General features: G+C 38.5%; 1 protein-coding gene across 1 annotated transcript in view; it reads right to left on the bottom strand.

The window, feature by feature from the left end:
- COL4A1 (collagen type IV alpha 1 chain) overlaps positions 1-21,591 on the bottom strand; it is a 119,776-nt gene that overhangs the window by 5,663 nt on the left and 92,522 nt on the right. Inside the window, exons 31-49 of the mRNA XM_038131715.1 lie at positions 21,179-21,292; positions 20,583-20,750; positions 19,938-20,027; positions 19,189-19,341; positions 16,332-16,430; positions 16,152-16,241; positions 15,175-15,314; positions 14,194-14,320; positions 14,010-14,090; positions 13,193-13,291; positions 12,634-12,684; positions 10,506-10,691; positions 9,729-9,862; positions 6,314-6,386; positions 5,551-5,622; positions 4,110-4,238; positions 2,612-2,710; positions 2,251-2,463; positions 1,319-1,496 (exon numbers count right to left, since the gene is read on the bottom strand). Of these exons, the coding sequence (XP_037987643.1) occupies positions 1,319-1,496; positions 2,251-2,463; positions 2,612-2,710; positions 4,110-4,238; positions 5,551-5,622; positions 6,314-6,386; positions 9,729-9,862; positions 10,506-10,691; positions 12,634-12,684; positions 13,193-13,291; positions 14,010-14,090; positions 14,194-14,320; positions 15,175-15,314; positions 16,152-16,241; positions 16,332-16,430; positions 19,189-19,341; positions 19,938-20,027; positions 20,583-20,750; positions 21,179-21,292 (2,296 nt within the window). The remainder of the gene's footprint in view (positions 1-1,318; positions 1,497-2,250; positions 2,464-2,611; positions 2,711-4,109; positions 4,239-5,550; positions 5,623-6,313; positions 6,387-9,728; positions 9,863-10,505; positions 10,692-12,633; positions 12,685-13,192; positions 13,292-14,009; positions 14,091-14,193; positions 14,321-15,174; positions 15,315-16,151; positions 16,242-16,331; positions 16,431-19,188; positions 19,342-19,937; positions 20,028-20,582; positions 20,751-21,178; positions 21,293-21,591) is intronic.

The following is a 21,591-nucleotide window of genomic DNA, read 5'->3' as shown; positions in this document are numbered from 1 at the left end:
ATGGTGCAAAAGCTAATCCGTAGGCACAAGATAAGCAAAGCGTTGGTTAGTACCTCCTTCAGCAAGAGTTTCAAATGTGACTGTTAAAGGCTATTTTGCATGATATGGGATGGCATAAAAGGAATATGAATTTCAGAGGCTGACAATTTGAATTGTTTTCTGAAAGTCAAGCCCCTTCCATTCACATACAACAAACAAAAATTTAAGACCATCAAAAGCTATAGTCTCTCTTGAGAATCTTGTCATAATCTGCCCATTCATTTTCAAAACATACCAACATCTTTGGTACTAAATCAAAAGTAAGAATACAGAGTGCAACTACAGATAGAAGGTGGATTCCACTATGCAAATAAACATCAAATGTTTTGCAGTAGAGCCATATAGCTTTTTGAACATCCAAGATGTCCAGAATACAACCTACTGCTGATTTGAATGTCCTTTCTCTTGGATGTACCTGAGAAATCATTACCAGCAATCTCCACTCTTATTCATTAAATATGACTGGAAGAGGGATCAGCAAGAGCAGATACAGATTAGAAACAATGACAGAAAGGACAGTAATGCCTATATCTAATGATTATCACTTAAGCTGTAAGTCAAAGATTCCCTTGTCAGATTCACAGCTAATGGTGAGGCAGTAGGCCACATTTTTGCTCACCACTCTGCCTTCAGCACTGGACATATTATGCCAGAAGAGGTTTTCTAGTGGTCCTAAAATTTCAAATGGACCAAAAGTTCAACATTGCATTGATGCAGAACAGTTATGTCTCTGTTATAAGCACCATTCTTTATACTAGCTGTGAATCTGGAATTATTAAAAAAACCAGATGATTGATTTTGCAATTGTTTCCTTTAATTCAGACAATAATGGCTGTAATCAAACAGAATGTCTAAAACAATGGAAGAAGCCTGTCAGTCTACCGTATGATAAAAATGCTACCATTTTCAAACAAAAGGAAACTGAGCTCTAAGTGTTTCGGACAAGAATTGTGAAAAAAATGCAAAACTTTTTCTCCTTCAAAGTATCACAGCTTTTGCAAGACAACATTTCAAAGTATATATTTTCATTTCAATTATACTCAAAATAGGCTATTCTATTTGTTTGGGTTTCCCCCAAAATGGATTTATTTTTGATCAAAGTCTAAACTGAAAACATGCACACTTTGAAACATTTTATCAAAAGAATTCAAACTTTAAATTTAAAGGAAGGAAATAAAAATATACAGATTCAAAACCTTGTCCAGAAAAATAAAGTACCCTATGCTCCTTCTACCCTAGGCTTTTTCACTTTATAAATACAGCAGAACTGAAACCATACCTGCTGATGAATGGTCTGATATTATCACCAGTGATAGGAGCCATATTCATTGGCATGGGCTCAGGAGTAGACAGCCAGTAGGAGTAGTCATTCCTTGATGCAAAATTACAGACGTTGTTGATATTGCAGAATAAGAAAGGCATGGTACTAAATTTCCGAAGACAGCTTCCTGCTGTGCCTGAAATGTTAAGTGGAAGGTTATTTTTCAAGAGTTTTGTTAAGCCACTGCCACCTGCCTAACAATTATTTCCAGGAGCAGCTAAAAAAGGCAGAGAACACTTCCTCTGGATGGCCCAGTTTCCTCAGAGGAAGTGAATTCTCTTAGCTTCATGAGGAATGAACAAGACGAGGAAAGGAGTGGTCCAGTCTTGCCTGTAGAATTACAGAATGCATTAGGTTGGAATAGACCTCTAGAGGTCATCTATCCTACTGCCCTGACAGTTAGATCTGGTTTCTTGGGTCCAGATTTAGTTGAGTTTTAAGGATCTCCAAAGACAAGAAATTCAACCATCTCTCTGGGGTTCTGTTCCAAAGGTTGACCATCAGCATGGTAAAAGAGCTTTTATTTATGTTTCACTGAAACATAACTCATACTTGTGGTCCATTGGTGCTCCTGTCACTGAGGGTCTCTGAGAAGGGACTCCATACTCTCTACCCTTCTTCTAGACAGCTGTAGACTGCAATAAAGGCCTATCCATAAATATCTGTTAACGCTGAGCAAACCCAGTTCCCTCAGACTGTCCAACACCCCAATAGCCATCTCAGCTACTAGGTGTTCTATTAACTGTGGTATAGCAACATCTTCCTAGTTCTGGGATGCCTAGGTCTGAGCCAGAGCAATTACCCAGATTTGCTCTATGCAGTTCTACAAATGAGAGCAGCATTTAGTTTGTAATGAATTCTAACTGAATTCTAATTTGGTCTGCACTTACCCAGATCTTGGCCATGTGCTCTTTCATTGCCTTGTACATAAAGCAAGGAGTAGCCGTGGTAAATCAGCCTTGTTCCAAAGGGACACGACGGCTCTTCAATGGTTTGACTGTGTCTGGTAACAAGGAAGCCATGAGCAACAGATGGTGCCCCTGGTGGGCCCATAGCCCCAGGCACGCCATCAGGACCAGGTGGACCAGGAAATCCTCTGGGCCCTACAATACAGAGAGGTTCCTTTTATTTCTGCAGACAGCAGTACTCTCCTTACATATCTAAAGAAGTCAAATTAGATACATTCACACCTAATACCACATGTTGTTTTTCCATGAAGGAATCAAGTCTTTGAAGAATGCAGGGACTTACCTGGGGGACCAAAAGGACCAGCTTCTCCTTTCTGTCCAGGTTGACCATCAAACCCTGGACTACCAGGTGGTCCAGGTACACCTGAAGGTCCTGTCACCCCTGTTGAAAAACAAGCAATAATTATTACAGGATATTATGTTATGTTCATTCTGACTTTTTGGCTTTTAATACAGTACAGCATAGATATCCCTCAGCATAAATTAACTCCTGCAGATTCAGAGCATAGAGTTCCATATCTAGAGAATATATGAGGATTACGGCAGGCAAAGTGATTCTATAGTAGAGAAGGACAAGTAAGAAGAGACCATATTTCTAAACAAGCTAGCATTTGCCTGGAATATGAAAAGGAATCTCTTAATCTTTTCTCTCTCTGCTTATCATATAACTCAATCAAAAATAGACCATAAAAAAGTAGGGACCTGAACAGTGGGAAAGTGGGTATCCTCTTAGCTTCTTTCCAATTCACACATGTTTTATGTCTTCCCTTTATCAATTTTTAGTGATGCTATGAATCCTACATAAAATCAGCAATTCTGACTTCAGGAAAAGGAAATTAATATCATCAGCACTATAGCAACATTTCTGTGACTCATCAGAAGCTTTAGACACTCAGAGCTTTCCTTTCCCTGATCACCCAAAAAGAAATATTGTGCTGATGCAATTAATTGACTACTAGTGATAAAGCAATGGATTCTGCACAAGCAAACCCATGCTGTGTTCAATCACTGAGACTGTTTCATAGCTATTTCCTAAACGACAGCAGTTGCAGAGTTGTATCATCACCTTCAAGAGAAAACTTTCATATCTACTACATTAACTAGGAAGAAGATATTCATTATCCTCCACTGTAATTCCCCATCAACTCAACATAAATAATTCAGGAAAAAAGATTTCCCTTAGAATCTTAACACACATGAGCTCCCATTCTCCATGTCCCATCATTCTGAACGACATGTCCTTGTGCCAGCATTTAATTTTTCCTACCACTTGCTTCATTCTCTTACTTGCTAGTGTGTTTCATTTTTGCAGTTCACCTACTCTTTATAAAAATTGCAGTATCTGGACTAAAAGAAGAAATCCAGGACCATGGAACAAGCTTCCTCAGGAAGTACTTTTTATTCCAGGACCAAATGTTTTTCCTCATGCTTTCTTCTCCCAGAGACACACAGTAATTAAATTTGGATGCAAGACTAATGACAGAAGACACCCTAACAAATACATTTTGGGAGAAGGATAAGCAGAGTGTTGCAAGCCATTCTGCTTCCTGCTGATTTCAGATACTGATGTGATGCCTGCAGAGTGAGAGGCTATAAAAAATCACCAGGAAGGCATCTGTTTTGGATGAGCTTCAAAAGGGAGCTTCTTCATCACTGACACAATTTAAGTGGCTTACAAAAATTGGATAATATTATACCAAAAATCTTGTAGTATCTAGCCTACCTTTGGTCTATTTTACGTTAAAAAAACGTGTTTCTACTGGCAAATTAGAAACTCTCACCTTGTTGTCCTTTGGGACCTGGAAGTCCTGGGAATCCCTTGAGACCAACTGGTCCTACAGGTCCTGGTAAGCCAGGATCCCCTTTAATAAGCTGAAAAGGACCTGGTGGACCTGGTAGGCCTTGTAAACCTGTGGAAATCAACCAAGAAAATCAGCATGTATTAAGTATAGCACAATTTTTTAAAAAAGCAAAAAAAGTTATCTTGTATTGCCATTTATACAGTCAGAGACTGGAGCCTCTCACAGATAGTCACAACACTTCCTAGACTTTACACATAAATGAAACTGCTCAACTTCCCAAATTGAAGGCTATCAATGCTGATATCTCCAGCCAAGCAGACTTTTCTTGGACTGAAATAGCTGTCCAGACCTTAGGCTCCATGGAGCTGTCTCAGCAAGTCAGCAAATAGCCCCAGGCTGAGTGGTGTAGTCAATATGCTGGAAGGAAGGGATGCCATCCAGAGGCACCCTGACACGCGTGACAAGTGCGCCAGTGGGAACCTCATGAATTTCAACAAGTGCAAGGCCAAGTGTAAGGTCTTACACATGGGCCAGAGCAATCCACAATATCAGTACAGAGTGGGGGATGAATGGATTGAAACAGCCCTGCAGAGAAGGACTTGGGAAACACAAGTAGATGAAAAACGGGATGAGTCGGCAATGTCTGTTTGCAGCCCAGAAAGCCAATACAGGCCTACATGAAAAGAAGTGTGGCCAGTAATCCTCCCCCTGTGATCTGTTCTTATAAGAGCCCACCTGGAATATTATATGTGGCTCTGGGGTCCCCTGTACAAGGAGGGCATGTGCCTGTTAGAGCAGGTCCAGAGCAGGGCCATGAAAATGATCAGAGGGGTGGAAGAGATCTTCTATGAAGACAGGTTGAGAGAGTTGGGCTTGTTCAGCCTGGAGAAGAGAAGGCCCAGGGAATACCTTACTGTGGCCTTTCAATATATAAAAGGAGCTTATAAAAAAGACTGAGATATTTTTTTTACCAGGGTCAAGAGTGACAGGGCAAGGGGCAACAGTGTGGTAGAAGTGTTTACAGGAAGAGTGTGAATTTAGATTGGACTTAAGGAGGGCAATTTTTTTACTGTGAGGGTGGTGAGGCACTGGAACAGAGGCTTCCCAGAGAAGCTACAGAAGTTCTACCCCTGGAAGCATTCAAAGCCAAGTTGGATGGGGCTCTGAGCAACCTGGTCTAGTGAAAGATGTCACTGCCCATGGCAGGCAGGTTGAAATTAGATGATTTTTAAGATCCCTTCAAACCCAAACCATTCTATGATTCTAATCTGACCATTCAGATACGATACATGATACCCGGTTTCATATTCTGAGTTTTTACACAGAACAAAAGGGTGACGGAGTTATAGCCACAAATTAATCAAAAATAACCATTTTACAAAAAAAATCTGGAGGAAAAAAGCACAAGTCTTCATTATACCTTTAGATCCAGGAAGACCTTGGTCACCTCTCTCACCCTTAAGGCCTGGGAAGCCAGGAGTCCCTTTCGGACCTGAAGCCAAAGGAAATAATAGCATGAAAATTGAGTAATTTCTTGATTTGGAAGGATATGTGTGGAATAATCATGTATGACCCCCACGATCCTGAAAAGGACATGACTTTATTTGCTCAAGTACTTCTTAACTATTTGCAGAAACACGATACAAACACCACCAAGTCTCAAAAGAAATGATGACTGAAAATAAATTTCTCTTATTTTTTCTCTTACTTCTCCTCAAAGTTCTCTTACTTTAATAATATCATTCTCTAGATTAAAAACATTATGTTTTTTCTATTAATAACTGTATTTTTTATACACCTGGTGATTTCATGTACATGATGATGACACTAGCAGGAATATATTCAACAATACAGAGCTCACTTCCTTGCATATAGCTACAACATTTGCCTCTTCAGTTCTCTAGGAAATCTTGAAGATTCCTGACTGGTAGCATCCAACAATCGATTTTACATCCATCTTTTAAAGGAAGTGGACATTTAATACTCACAATGCAAGAACAGGCAAGAGACAAAAAATCTCAAGTCTCAATGCTTTTGTATGTTTTTTGACACAGCTTTCAGTGCCCTGTTCAGTAATTATTAAGATAGAGTCAACATTCTTTGGGCATTTCTTCTGAGAGAGGAAGGATATGAAAGAGACATTTTTGCATACTTTTCAGAAGTATCTTAAGTCTTCTCCTCACCTGGAACACCTGGAACTCCTGGAGGTCCGAGATCACCCTTTGGACCGATATCTCCTGGCAAACCAGGAGTACCCTGCATAAAAGAAAATGTGAAATATAGTTATCCTACACTATTATGATATGACTCTCAAAGAGGCTGTGTATTACTGGAAACCTATGAAAAAATATAATATGACAAAGCTATTAAATTTAAGAAATGGTCATTCCCTCTCTTGATTGGCTGAAAAGCTTCTCCTACAGGAATAGGAGTGACACTTTGCTCTTTCTAAACTATTTTTTGCCTCAAAAGATACCAGATCAGAATGAGGTACTACTAGCACTGCAGCCAGTAAAAAGGTTCTCAACAATAGACCATATTATTATGAAAAACATCTGTAGGCACAAATCTCAGCAGATACCAATTTCAGTGCAGTCTCAGCAGGAGGTCGCTAGTTAGATAATTAAATGGGGTAATTTTAGCAGACTTGAAAACTTCTACATCCACACGTGGGATGAAATTAAATATGCTCAACAATTTATAATTCTCTGAAGATTTTTCAACAAGGCTAAAACACTCAAGGACTTAAAACATTTCAAATACAATGGGAGCTCCTCCTTCTGCCTTCACCATTCTAAATTGCAGCCCTGAAATTAATGGTAACAAGTTTACTGTGGCCTCACTTCAAGGAAAACCAAGACCCTTTTTCAAAAGACACTGTAAATAGTCATTCAAATTGCTGCCAATTTCCTTTTCTTCTTTTGTCTGCTGCAGATCATCTGCAAAAAAGCTTGTAAGTATAGTTTAGAGTCTCTCCCTGGCTGATTTGGTATGATGGGGACAGTTCACTACATAATAAAGCACGGAACACAGGTGAAGGAAAGAAATAAAATCCCTTTGCTAAGTAACCTGCCAACCAGAAGCTGGAGATGTGAATTGAATGCCCAGTGAAAAATAATACCAACAGTAGAAGTCATCTTATCATATTTGCAGAGCAATTGAATAGGCACAGTGATTTTTCATTCAGTGCAAGTTATATGTTTATATTAAGGTGAGAAGAACAACAAATGTCTAATTCTTTTCACTGATTATAAAGGGAGAAGAGATGACTAGTTAAAAAATGGATGCCAGTTAAACTTCCAAAGACTCCAAAGTTAAACAAAAGAAATGCTACTCTCAAGAGTGCTAAGGAAGGCATGAATGAAGTGAAATTCCCTGGATTCCTTCAGTCACATAGTCACAGTATGGAGGATTGTTTAAAGAAATGGCCATCTCTTTGTATCATAATACGTGAACTTCTGAAGCCCAAAACAGGAGGGCTAACTTTCATTCAGAAGGCACTTATGAGTCAATCACATTAGAAGAGGGGGGGTTTTAAACATATATATATTTTAGGTTATAATTATAAAAAATATTTATAAGAGGAGTTTATTGGAAGCTTTCCATCAAAATACGTTTCCCATAACAGTATGAATTTCTTAAACTGTTTTTTCCTCATCAGATACAGCTTGGTAAACAACTTTTTTGGATCTATTCCAAACAGAACAAAAATATTTCAGGAGAATGTTTCTTCTCCCATTTCAACACTAAAATGAACAGGGAAAAAACCATGAGATTTGTATTTCACAGTCTGCTCTCTGTATTTGCTTTCTTTGGATACAATTTTTGGACAGGTTGCATCACTCCTGTTGCAACAAAATCTCTATTCTGATAGAGGTAACCATGTACCTGGAGACCCGTATGAGCAATTGAGCCATAACCAGGGCAGGATCCTGTCACACCGGGAACAATGGAAACTCATCTCAGTGTGTATCACCAGAGGAAGCTTAATATTTAATATCACTCTCACTGCAGCATTTCACACTAAGTTAACAACTTGCTACTATGAATTATGGCTCAAGGAGAGTGAAACATTTTTTTTTATTGAAGGCATGGAATCAAAACCCTTAGGCATTTCCCATTTTTTCTCAGCAAACAGCCTCAGACTAGTATATCAACCAGTAAAATGCTTTACAATTTCCTGGGGTGTAGAAATTTAGCTCTCTGCAAAAGCAGTGCAAATTATTAAACTAGGGAAAATATACTGGAGTGTTATGTTGGAATTTACTACCTTCAAAGCTGGTATGGTATGGTACAGTATGGTATCAAATATAAAAAGGTCTGAACATGGAAGCAAATCCTTAAAGTCTCTGTGAAGTGACTTCTGGATGCAGAAAAAGATGCACTAGATCTTTGCATTATCAAGAATAAAGTGGATCTTTAAAGTCCTGTGTTTCATATCTGGACCTTATTCCTGAGTCTTTCTTCCTTTTGTATACTAGGAATTTTCTCAACCTTTTTTCCATCAATATTATTTTTATTATTATTGTCCTTTTTTAATAGAATCATTAAGATTGGAAAATACCTCTAAGATCACCAAATCCAACCATTAACCCAGCACCACCATGTTCACCATTAAACCAAACACCTCAGGTGTTATATCCACACATTTTTCTAAACTTCCAGGGACAGTGACTCCACCACTTCCCTGGGCAGCTCGTTCTAATGCCTGACCATCCTTTCAGTGAAGAATTTTTTCCTAATATCCAATCTAAAGCTCCCCTGGCATAACCTGAGGCCATTTCTTTTTTCCTGTCATTTGTTAACTTGGGAGAAGAGACCGACACCCATCTGGCTACAACTTCCTTTCAGGGAGTTGTAGAGAGTGATAAGATCCTCCCTCAGCCTCCTTCTACTCTGGACTTAATGATCTCCATTCCCAGTGCAGTAGGAAAGAAGGAATGAAAAGCTAAAAACTAGAGCGTATTTTTCAGTGTGGAAAAAGGGATCATACACCCTGAGAGAAAGAATATAGAAGGCAAACTATTCTGGGTGACTGCCTATTTTACTTCATTCTTGCTAGTATACTGAAAAGTGACTATTTTAGGCCAGGGAAAATGAATAATATATGACAAAAATGTATTAATAGTATTGCCTGTTTGTAGTTCTAAATCAGCAGCAATATTTCATCACTGACAGTACTGAAACTGCACTTTATTTGAGAGCCTTCATAACAAAAGCAAACAGTTCAGGTATTTTCAGAAGGCAATTTATCATGAAATATGCAACCTTTAAAATTAACTACTAATGCATTTACCAGATTTATGGATGTGCTTCAGCCATCCCGTACTGTTAAAACACTGTAAATTATATTTTGGGTGTTGTATGTTACCACTCACTATCTATAAATTTCTAATAAGTTCATTAGCTCACTGGGGCAGCCTTTCCAAGAAGAGCGCTGAAATGCTTTCAAACTGACTTTACATCATCAGCAGTGAGTGCAAAGGCACTTTGAACATGAAATATCATTGTTTTGAACAAGAAACGGAATGATTAATATATCCATTAATTACAAGAACCAGCTTTCAGCAAATCTGGAGTGTACTGAAAGTAACTTACTGGCAGTCCTTGGAAACCAGGATCACCTTTCATTCCTGGACCCCCAGGAGTCCCTGGCCAGCCGTTGCTCCCTTGCTCTCCTTTGGCCCCTTTCAGACCTGGAGGTCCAGGTGGTCCTGTTGGACCTGGTAAACCTGAAAACAAGAAGAAAAGAGTACTTTGCAGCAAAATTGGCTTACAACAGTATCTGATGGGGGACAAACAGGGTCTACAGATGGACAGAACCAAAATAATTGTTGCAACATCTCAAGAAAATAAGTAGAATTTGTTGCAGGGAGACTCCTCATCCAATCATCTCTCAGCCTGTAGCTGATAGAGGCGCTTTCCACACTTGCAGAACAAGCAGAGAGACATAAAGGCAGGCATAAATAGGCTAAAGATACTTTGTAGCTCTGCTCCACTCTCCTCCTTAGCCTCTAGCACAGGCCACTGCCATGGTAAAACCAAGCTGGGTCATTTTTAAACGCATTAACCTCAGCACATAGGAACATACAGGACCGGATGCCTCAAAACAGTAAATAAAGTCCATAGGGAAACATGGAAATGGGAGGCAACTTTCTCAACACTAGAAAGATTTCTGGGCAAAGTTAACTGCTTGAGGACATAAAACCAGCCTGTTCTAGGACATACTGCCAAAACTGCCTCTGAACAAAGGCTTTTTTCTGACCTGGGTGATAAGGATAAACACAGATATGCAATATTGATTGTATTATTAATTAATTAATTAGGCGAGCCTCGATGAACAGCAATACTTCAATACTAAAGAAAAAGAATTACCTGGAAGACCGGGTTGGCCTTGGGGTCCTCTGTCTCCTTTAGGGCCTTCAATTGCACTTCCTGGTAGCCCAGGAAGACCTTGGCTCCCTTTAGGGCCTGGTGGACCTGCATATCCTGGTTCCCCTTTCAGGCCTGGGATTCCTGGACTTCCTGGGGATCCTGGAAAACCCACTTCGCCTTTTGCACCTAAGATTTGAAACAACCACAGAACATGATTAGAGAGAAGATCACAGTCACTGAGACCTTCTGCCATATTATCCACTCATAGTAAGCTTTATTCTTTTTGAAAACACTGATCTTAACCTCATACATTTCTATAAAAGTGAAAAACTTCAGGAAAATTGTATGGTTCTTCACATTATGATACAAAATATGAGGAAAGTAGTTTGACTGACATACCTTTTCTTATCTAAATTCATCACTGGGCTATTTTTAGTCATTCTTAAAATAGATTAACATTCAGCATCCCTCTACCACTCCTTACAGAAAGATGATAAAGCCTCCAAACCCTTACTCCACAGCAATCATTATTGTCATTGTCAAGTAATGGATGTTGTGCTTGACTAAGAACAAAAGGTCTTGCTCCTGGAGAAAAATGGAATACTTTTTTACTAAGATCTAGATTTAAACCTGTTGTACTTACTTTCAGGCTTGTACAAATAGTTAACAATAGCAATTCAATCTAGTTTTTAGATTGAGCAAAATAATATAGACTACCTGGTATAAGTACAATAACAAAAACCTGCCAAATGTATAGAGAACCCTATCCCTGGCTCTCTGCTTGAGCAGAACAAGGTTTTTAAATCCTGCACTTATTTCTTTGGAACTACAAATGAAATACTTTTAGAATACAAATTATTTAAGTAGTACACTTAAATACTAAAAAAGTATAAAGTATTTAAGTACAAAATATCTAAACCCAGATATTTTTAAATGAGCTGAGCTGACAAAATGAGAGATGGAGAAGGTGACAGAAGTGTTCTCATGATCTAGTGCTCTACATACCTACCAAGCTATGATTAGAACATTTGCTGAATTTATTAAGTTCTCTAACATTAGGGCTTTCACAGTAGTTAATGACTGTTAATTAGTCTAAGATGGTAAATAAAAGATATTCTGAAATTCTGGTTTATCACTTTGGATTGTCTAGACAAGTTTCCTTTATTAGTAGAATGAATGAGTGAGGTAAGGCATTGATATCTAAATCTATGTAAGTTCTTCAAAATCTGCCATGTGATGTTAATTTCATGGACAAACTAGTTGAATTGTTTGTGTTTTCCACAACGGAAAATTGTGGATACTTAAAATTGAAAATTCCCCCATTACACACAATTTCCTTTATCGAGAGCAGTTTGACATTTCTTCACTACTGTATCTATTGCAGCCTAGCGTCTAGGATATACTTATTTCATAAAATGGAGCATGGTGCATTACAGACACCTTGAGCAAGCACTGAATCAAGCCAATCAAACCATTCCCACAGCACAGTGTAGTGACACACTTTTCAAAGAACATAAGGGGACTTGAATTGTCATAGTCATGCGACTGTACCCAAGCAATTAAGTCCTGAGCCCAAGTAATAAAAATTTTCAGTAGGATCTCAACAGGACTCTGCTATCTTTTGCATCTCTGCACCATGCTCCTGTGTGTAGCTTAGACATGCTCTGTTGAGATACAGTAAATAACTAATTTAGCAATTAATACATCTGGGCTGCAAAACAGGTTCAGGCAAAAAAATTACTACAGTATCCTGGCCACAAAACCACTACCTATAGCTGCCTGGTGCACAGAGCCTTTCTAAATTTTGATTCTTGCAAAATTAGTAGGAAAACAGAAATACTTGGAGTCAAAAGCACAGCACACAAATACAGGAGTTATTTTTATTACCTCATCACACCACAGCTTGCAGAGAATTCCACACTATGAATAATTACCTATTTTAGGGTCTATCTAACTCCAAGATGTTGCCGCTGTAACAGAAATCAGCATTTGAACCTCTCAGAGCTTCTGCCTGCTCTGAGAAGGCATAGGATGCAAAAGAATGAAGTAGAAAGTATGTCTGCATTACAGAATTATGGCTATAGTATGTTGGGAAGGAGGTTTAGAATTGTTTAAATAAGTGTTTTACCTTTATCCCCCTTTGCACCAGGAAATCCTGGAAGTCCTCTACCTGGAAGACCTGCAGTACAGAGACAGCAAAAAATGAGAAGTTGGGAAAGTACTTGCATTTAACCTGTAATGAATAAAACTCTATTATGCAAATACAAACTCCAAATAAATGGCTTATGCAAAAGTTCTTCAGGGCAGAGGCTGTTTTCGTTAGTACTGGTATTGTATTTAGCACAATGGGTCCTGTATGACTGAAAACTCTACCCAAAGAAAAGGCAAGGCTGCTCCACTATTTCACAGCTAAGTTCCAGGCTGAAATAAATGCCAAAACACAATTCTTTAAAGTATTACCAGCCTTTGTGAAAGAAATTCTTTCAATATTACATTGATTAAACACAGTTGCTCATCTAAATGATCACACTGCAATGCTGGATGACCTTAAGACACCAATACTGACTTTATTTTCAAAGTTTCATCCAAAGGACTCAAAACCAGGACACACCTCTACCAGCTACTCTTGTGCAGCCTGTGTCTGTGCATTTTCATACCATGGGAACTGAAGATGACAGTCACAGTACCTTGTTCACCCTTGGCACCAGCTGCACCTGGAATCCCATCATAACCTGGTTCACCCTTCTGACCAGTGGCACCAGCAGGACCCGGAAGACCAGGTTCACCTGAAAAATCAGTGACATTTTCATTTGAACCATTACTTTTTCTTTTTCTCCTACAGAGACCAAACAGATATTGCATGATGACTTCAGTGTGACTTTTCACTGAGTTTACTTCTGAATTAAATCAGTCTGAGACAGGGCTCAAGTATTAAAGATTTTGACACAGCTAATTATCATGAATCTCAGTGAGTTTAGAATGTAGGACCTCCAGCAAAGACTTGTGAACAGCACAGTCCATTGTCCTGTAAGAGGATGTGTCCTGCAGCCAAAAAACTGAGAACAGAAGACTCCAACATCTAAAATGTTCATAACAGCAATGGATTTTCTCTCTTCCATACTCTATTTCCTTTCTAACAGCAGTGAAATGATCATAATGTGGTGATTCAGGTTTAGGCATAAAGATCAACTTAATTATTTTTAAATTAACTCAGAAACAACAGAAGTAATGGCTGTAACAACAACTGGTCTTGTGGAAGGTGGTAAAATCTCTTCCTCTAACAGTGCAATAGAAATGTGAGCCCCCCAGTACACTGACTCATATTTATCTAGGAAATATGTCAATATTGTCCAGCAATGTCTTTTTTGCTTATGAATGAACAAATGCACTGTGAAATATCTGAGCCAAAACTAATGTAGAATGCAAAAGATTTTGTTTTAGCCACTGCCTGGATATGAACAATATTTTAAGTGTCCTTTAAGTTGTTTTTTATTTCTTTTTTACCTGGTTCTCCTTTTAAACCTGGAATACCACTTAAGCCTGGAAGTCCTTTTTCACCCTTTTCTCCATGGCGGCCAGGGCTTCCTAAAGAAAAGAAGAAAAATATGTTTCCATGTGAGATATTTGATATAATTTTTACTTTAATTTTTCACTGCAGTTTCTCTTTTGTAAAAGCATAAACACTTGCCTGGAAATCCTGCCATGCCAGGGGATCCTTTGGGACCTGGGGCACCCGGCATTCCAGGAATTCCTGCACTACCCTTTTCACCCTTATCTCCAGATAAACCTGGACTACCCGTTCTTCCTGGTTCTCCCTAGAAGAAGCAGCACACATTAAATCCAGACATTAGTTCAGAAACAGTTTTATCTGTATGCAGTGGTAGATGTCACTCCTCTCATCCATCTGAATTTAAAGAATTCCATTGTTTTTCCACTCCTACACAATGTAATTTAGGATTAAATTTGGTGTTAAATTCCATTATCAGAGTTTTTCAAGTAATCTAGCAATTGCTTAATACCTACATATGAAAATAAGCAGTCTTCTATGCATTTTTAGGATGGTTATACAAAGTCTTTTCAAAATAAGCCTTTTAATTTATTACACTTCATCATCTAAAAAAAAAGTCTTTTTTTGAGTCCTCAGTAAGTTTGCTACCAGATTAGTAGGTATTATTTTTTACCATTTTTACTTATAAATTCATTGTAACTGTCATTGTACAGCTAGGAAAAGGAATTTGAAACAAATGAGAATCCTATTCGATACTATTAGAGATTAAATTAAACTTTACAGACAGTATTAACACAGCTCACTTTTCAGTAGTATCTGAGCACTTATAGTATCTTTGTAAAAGTACAGTAACATTATTTTAGTGTGATTATTTTCCCTGTTCGCAAAATGCCCTTTTCACATTATTGACTTTGTATTTTTTACAGTTCTTCCCCTTCCCTACATTTCTAGCACTGCCAATTAGCCTATTTTGAGCAGAGATAATAAAAAGAACACTGGAGATATTGGTTCCATCAAACAGAATGCATCTAAACCTGTACCTGTGCACACCTTTCAAGTTTTTCATAAGGCATAATAGAAAATATAACAAAACAGCTAAAGGCCAACAGCATCTTTTCAAGTGCTTCATAGAGAGAACCATATCCTTAGGTGTATAAATACCTTCTCACCAGGAGCCCCTGGAAAGCCAATTCCAGGAAAACCTGGTGCTCCTTTGTCTCCTTTTTCACCTTTTTGCCCAGGGAACCCTGGTGTGCCTGGTGAACCTGGTACTCCAGGAAGACCCTTTTCTCCAGGTGTTCCTAGTAAAGGGAAAGGAAAAATGAGTACATCAGAACCAGTGTACCTTAGCAGTGTTGACAGTGATGTATCAGGGCTGCTTTAGCTATTCAGAGCTATGAAAGTAAGTAAATTTTCTTTTGGGATTCACTCTCTAAACAGGACTTTCTATGGGATAATCAACTCTACTCATAGTCATAACCTTGGATTCAGAGTAAACAAAGATCTTGCTAAAAATATGAACTGAATAAAACTTTATCTTTACTTGATTTATTTCTAATAGTACTACAAAGTGATTCTTCTGCAGCATATGGTTTCTGTCCTCATTTACCATTTCAGACTGTCATGTCTGATTTCCTAAATATGTAGACACAAGGCCGTCCCAATGGAGACAAAGTTTCCATGTTGAGTCATAGGTTCTTCTCCATTTTATTCTTTACCAATCCCTTCCACAACAACTTTATTCCCAGACCCCTACAGTTCATAATTGACAGGCAGTACACAGCAGCTCACCAAAACTTTTAGAAGGGGGAAAATAAACAAGAAGCTTAATGCAGTTCACAGACTATCAGAGACACTCAAAAACCTGCCTCAAACACTGCCAAAACACTCAAAAACAAATACAGAAAACCTAAAGATGCAGCTAAAGGATTTGCATGTAGAAACTTAGGAAACCATCCTATTATTTGTATATGACAATAGGATTGAAAAGCAATGTCTCAAAAGCCTAACATTCAGTCACTGCAAACAGTGTAAATTGTTTAGTAGATCTACACCAACAAATATTCCATACAGGTTTCTCATAATATTCTATATTCACTTAAGGAGAAAAATAAGAAGTAAGTCCCAGCAATCAGTACCTGGCAAACCCATTTCACCAACTGATCCTTTTTGTCCTGGAACTCCTGGATCCCCTGGGTACCCTGGGGGGCCTTGATCACCTTTTGGTCCTATGGGCAACAGAGAAATTAAGAATCCCATCATTAACAAGTTTTAAAATACCTGACAAACAGTCTGTCTGCTGTTAGCTTCAGACATACCTGGTTGTCCTGGAGTACCAGGTTCACCATCTCTCCCTGGAATTCCTGGTTCTCCATAATCACCACGTAGCCCTTTTTCTCCTGTTGCTCCATGGTCCCCTGGACACCAAAAAGAAAAACACAGTGAGATCAGTTTTATTACAATTTACTGTAATTACATATAATAATCCTTCTAGTTAATTTTTGATCACTGCTGCTTCTCTCTGCTGAACAAGGAAATGGCTGAGTAAAACACAACTTTCTAATCATTAAACCAGTACTGAGAAAAGGCTGAAAACTATTGCAATTTTATAGATGTCTGTGCAAATTACAAAGCAAGTTATATCTATAAAAGAAATTGGAATTAATGTGTGTTTGAGTTATATTGCTGAGTTATTTGAAAAGTGCCCACAGGTGTTAACAGAAATTACGGATTTGACTGTTCAGCTCTCTAAAAGGGCACATGTGAACAACGAGTAAACAGCCAGAAATTTGCTGTTTTCCCTGTTCCATTTAATGTTAAAGCACTTTCAGAAGGCTTGATCTCTTATTCTCTAGTGTGCCTCTTCTCCAACTTTATGTCCATGCCTTTTGGTCATAAACAATTCTGTTAGTGTTGCATAGAGCTGCAGGACAACAGGTTACTGAAGATAAGTCACTGAATGTTTTTAAGTAAGCAGCTTTTATTAAAAACATTTCAAGATGTCCAAACCCAAATTTTTTCATTAAGCATCACTGATAATATGCCATAAAAATTCTGTGTCTTCTCTGCACAGTTTGTCTTTTGGAAGCTTCTAAAAGCATTACTGTGATATTCATGTCTAGAGGAATGAAGGCAGACAAAAGATCAGCAAAGTTACGGAGTATAACTAAATTATTTTTCTCTGCTGATACTAAGTATCTTTTGCTTCAAGAGGATAAGAGCAGAAATTTGCAGACTGGGATCTGTTTGTAACCTGCTCTTCCAGGCTGTGTTAGCCAGGCCAATCTGTAGACTGCATGTGGTCAGGAAAAGGTAGCGTGTAGAAGTTTGCAAGCATGCATTGTTAGTGCTGGAGAGATTAGTAAATTAGAAACCAAAGAAATTAACCATTTTAATTTCTCAGCAAAGGTTTCTTTATTTGCATGTAACAAGTGTGCCTAGTTTAGATTTCTAGGAACAAAATAAATTAATCATCCTACATGCCAGTAGTAGATAAGGAAGTAGAGAAAACAACCGATGTGATTTTAAGACTTTACATACCACTGTACATATCAAGATCAAGAACAAATGAGAAAAAATAATCTAGATGAAATCTTTACAGGCTGGGACCTTCATTAAAAGTACTTTTAGAAGCTGCATCTCAGCTGAAGGGCAGATGTACTCACTCCTCACTTGCTGACACCCTCCCCTGCAGTCCCTGGCTGCCCAAGCTGCAAGGCACTACTTACCCACATGCCCAGGTTTCTCTGAGACCCAACCAGAACACGTGAGCCCAGATCTCCTTCTGACAATTAGCCAGGACATGGAGATAAGAGGTAGCTAAGACTGGGATACTCTCCTGTTTCCACAGTTCAAATACAACATAGTATAGTTATTAGTGATTCACTGTCAAAATGGAAAGGAGTCTGCCCTGGAATACACTGATGAAATGTACAGATGACACTCAAAAGGAAAGGCTCAGAAAGAGTATTAGACTACAGAAGGATTTTGAAGAGTTGGAGTGAAGCTTGAAAATCATCACAGTGAAAATCAAAAAGCATAATGCACCACGTGTGTGACAGAAGAAGTCAAAAACACGCGTACAAATTGAAAAATTATTACACAGGCAGTAGTCCAGAATGGAGGGACTAAGAATTATAACTAATCACAAACTCAGTCAGCTATTGTTTCAAGAAAGGGAAATTTCATTCTAGCCAGGCCTGAGTTGAGGTACTTTGCTTGTTTCAGCAATGTGAACTCTAACAAGGATGCAGCCAAACTGGGGGGGAAATCACAAAGTGTAAAAAGAACGATAATTGTTTCAGAAAACATGATATACTATTAAAGCCTGAAGGACTTGGCTGAGGGAAATTAAAGACCACAAGATCTCAGCAGCTCCCTTCTAAGCTCTACATTTCTATTTTAACAAAAAAAGTAACCATTTATTAAAAACTCTTATTTTTTAATAAAAAGTAATGTATCATAAGAAGAAAAAATATTAAAAATATGCAAAATATACACAATTTTTTCTTTGAAAAGAAATACAGAAGAGAAAATTATTTCAAACAACTAATTTATCAATTAGCAGTAAAACTAAAAATCAAAGAAGAATGTATTATCTAAAAAAGCTAACAAATTTATAACCATGAAGTTTCTAAACAGAAAACTGATTGCCTTTCTCCTGTGTACTTCCAGATATTTCTAAACTGATATAAATTGATCTGTTGGTATCAGTGACATTAATGCATTTCTTTCCTGAATTTTCTTCAGGTCATAAGAAACGTGTCAAAAAAGGCTGCTCACTTTTTTTCTCACACTATCAGCTGATCTTTATGGCCACAACGACATGTTTTACATGAAAAATAGCTTTTCCCTTCTGGAAAGCTCTAGTTTTACTTTTTAAAATTCTTTTATTTTCAGAGAGTCTTGTGATTAAAAAGGTAAAATAATTTATAAAAGTACAAATTGAACCCCTTCTGTTCAAACAAAACCCTTCTGCTCTGTAATTATTCTTTTTTTTTTTTCTATAGAGTTGAAAAACACCAGAAAAATATCTATATTTGCTGTGCAAAACTCTTTAATTTTATTTTAAAAACTGTTGCCTAAAACTAACACAAAACTAAATTCAAAGTACTGCTGCTTGGTAGTTTATGAGTGTTAATTCCACTTAATCACACAGTTAGAGAATAAAGTTACCTTTTTCTCCTTGATCTCCCTTCTGGCCTTTGAGGCTAACCATGTCCATGTTGTCTATTGTTCCAGGTTTTCCTGGGAGACCAGCTTCACCTTTATCTCCTTTAACACCAGGATCACCCTGTGGTCCAATTACACCTTTGAAACCTTGGCTACCTATAAAGAGACAGCCCTGAATGTTATAGGGGCATATAAAACTTTGCAAGAATGTTTAGTTTGAATTTATTTAGAATATTTATTTAAACAAATTAAATTAGCTATTTATTTAGATTTTGAGCACCAAATACCATGTTCCAGAACAGCTCCTGTGAATTTTTTTTTATACTTCATAATAGCTCTGTCAGAAAGTTGACATATTTTTCCCACTTCCCAGACATTAATTTCAGACTCTTGAAACAATAAGGACAGGGGTTTGGCAGTAATACAGAGCATTATCTGAGGCTCTGAATTAAGACCTTCCTGCTGGCTTTTAATAATTTCAAATAGTGTATTTTTTCTTGGAGTAATACCTATAGCAGCCCCACACCTAGCAAATCCTTATGTTCTTGAAGAATGGATCAAAAATCATGTTTTGGTGCCCAAACTCATGACTGGTCCTAGGATATGGTCTTTTATACTATTTCTAACTTAGAGGAAAGTCACTTGACATAAACTGTTCCTTAGGCCAAGTATACTCCTTATCTTTGGTTATTTCCCTACTTCTGTTGGGGAAAAGGTTTGCAATTTTTATTTTGAGAAAATCTCTCTCTTACCTTTTTCACCCGGAAACCCTCGATCTCCAACTGGCCCAGGAGTTCCTGGCAATCCAGGAGTTCCCATAACTCCCATTTCTCCTTTGGGTCCTAAAGTCAAGGAAGAAGAGTGAATAAAAAAAAAATAAAGCAAGCAGTGTAAAGAAGTACAAGAAACAGAATTATTTACTGCCTATCATATTAAGAGTTGCACTACTCAAGCAAAAATGGGACAAAGAAGATTATTAAACTAAAACAGCCCAATAGAGAAAAAACAGTAAAAACAGTATTATGAAAACCAGAGGAAAACAGTTTGTAATGGGTTTTTGACAAATTCTTAAAACTTCCTATTACAGGAAACAATGCTGTCATTAACAAAGGCATTATTAAAACCATACTCTGTCACTAAAACTGTGCAGAGAATCCTCTTTCATTATTACAGGAGCAAAGCTAGTTCCTTCAACCTGATGGATTTGGTCCATGAAAGGACTTCAGCAGCAGCAGCTCAGTTGCATGTGCAGAGCTGCTTTACTGACATCAGTCCTTGCGTTTTCCCAAGCTTGGGCTCTTTGATCAATCGATTCCTAACTGAGTGAAAGGGTGTGCTACCATAACTTCATAAAACAGCTGTCAAAGATGCTGGTTTTTGAGGGACAAGGCATTCACCTGTTGATCCTTTCAGTCCAACAGCCCCCTGTGGACCTGGCAGGCCAGGTAACCCCACAGAGCCTGGGACTCCTGGCTGGCCCGGGCTACCTTTATCCCCTTTAGGTCCTGGCATATCTAGACCTGGGACACCAGGGAAGCCCCTTTCTCCTTTTACTCCAGGAAATCCTACGAAAACCAGAAGATACCGGATTAGTCCTTAACAAAAAAAAAACAAGGAAAACCATTAATAACATTAATAACATTAAATAAAACCATATCTGACCATGTCCACCTGCGATTCACAAATTAGATGGCACAGAAGATGAAGTCTCAAAGGCAGACAGCAGAACCAGTCCTCATTTCCTAAGAGAGGCTTTGAATCTTTATCTATTACCCATCAATGACCTGAGGAGACCAATCCAAATGCCAGAAATCCTCTCAGGAGGCCTCACCCTGCATTCTGGACCACATGGAGGAGGCCCACTGTCATGCCCCCCATCTACACCTATCAACTTCACACTGCAAAAAGTTCTCAAGCAAGACTTATACCTGTGTTGTCCACTTACGTCAAAATTCTGCTCTTAAGCAGCATCATGGGAGTATTCTCTGCTCACCTGGTGGTCCCTGGGGTCCTGGCTGCCCAGCAGGTCCTGGCAATCCTGGAGGGCCCAGCCCCGGTGCACCTGGAGGGCCCTGCAAGCCTTGGAGACCTGGGAGACCAGGGTCACCTGCAGGGAGACAGGAGAACATAGACCAAGCATTCTCTGATGCTGTTTGACATCTTGCTTGCTGAAGATGCCAGACAAGGTGCTTTGGAAGCACCTGGCCAAGGAGACTTCATGCAGCCACCAACACCTCTAAGCCTGGGTTTGGATGAAGGGCTGCTCTTTGCTGCTAGCATTTGCTACTAGTGGGTAGCAGGAAAAAATGAGATGGGAAAGGGGCAATTCCCCGAGATATCAGTAGGATATTTCAGTAAGGAATAGACTTTTCACTGCATCTGCAGGAGAGTGACTTTAAAAAGAAA

Source organism: Motacilla alba, chromosome 1 (genome assembly GCF_015832195.1).
Source record: "Motacilla alba alba isolate MOTALB_02 chromosome 1, Motacilla_alba_V1.0_pri, whole genome shotgun sequence".
Classification (NCBI taxonomy): Eukaryota; Metazoa; Chordata; class Aves; order Passeriformes; family Motacillidae; genus Motacilla; species Motacilla alba.
This window is presented reverse-complemented; position numbering and strand designations above follow the sequence as displayed.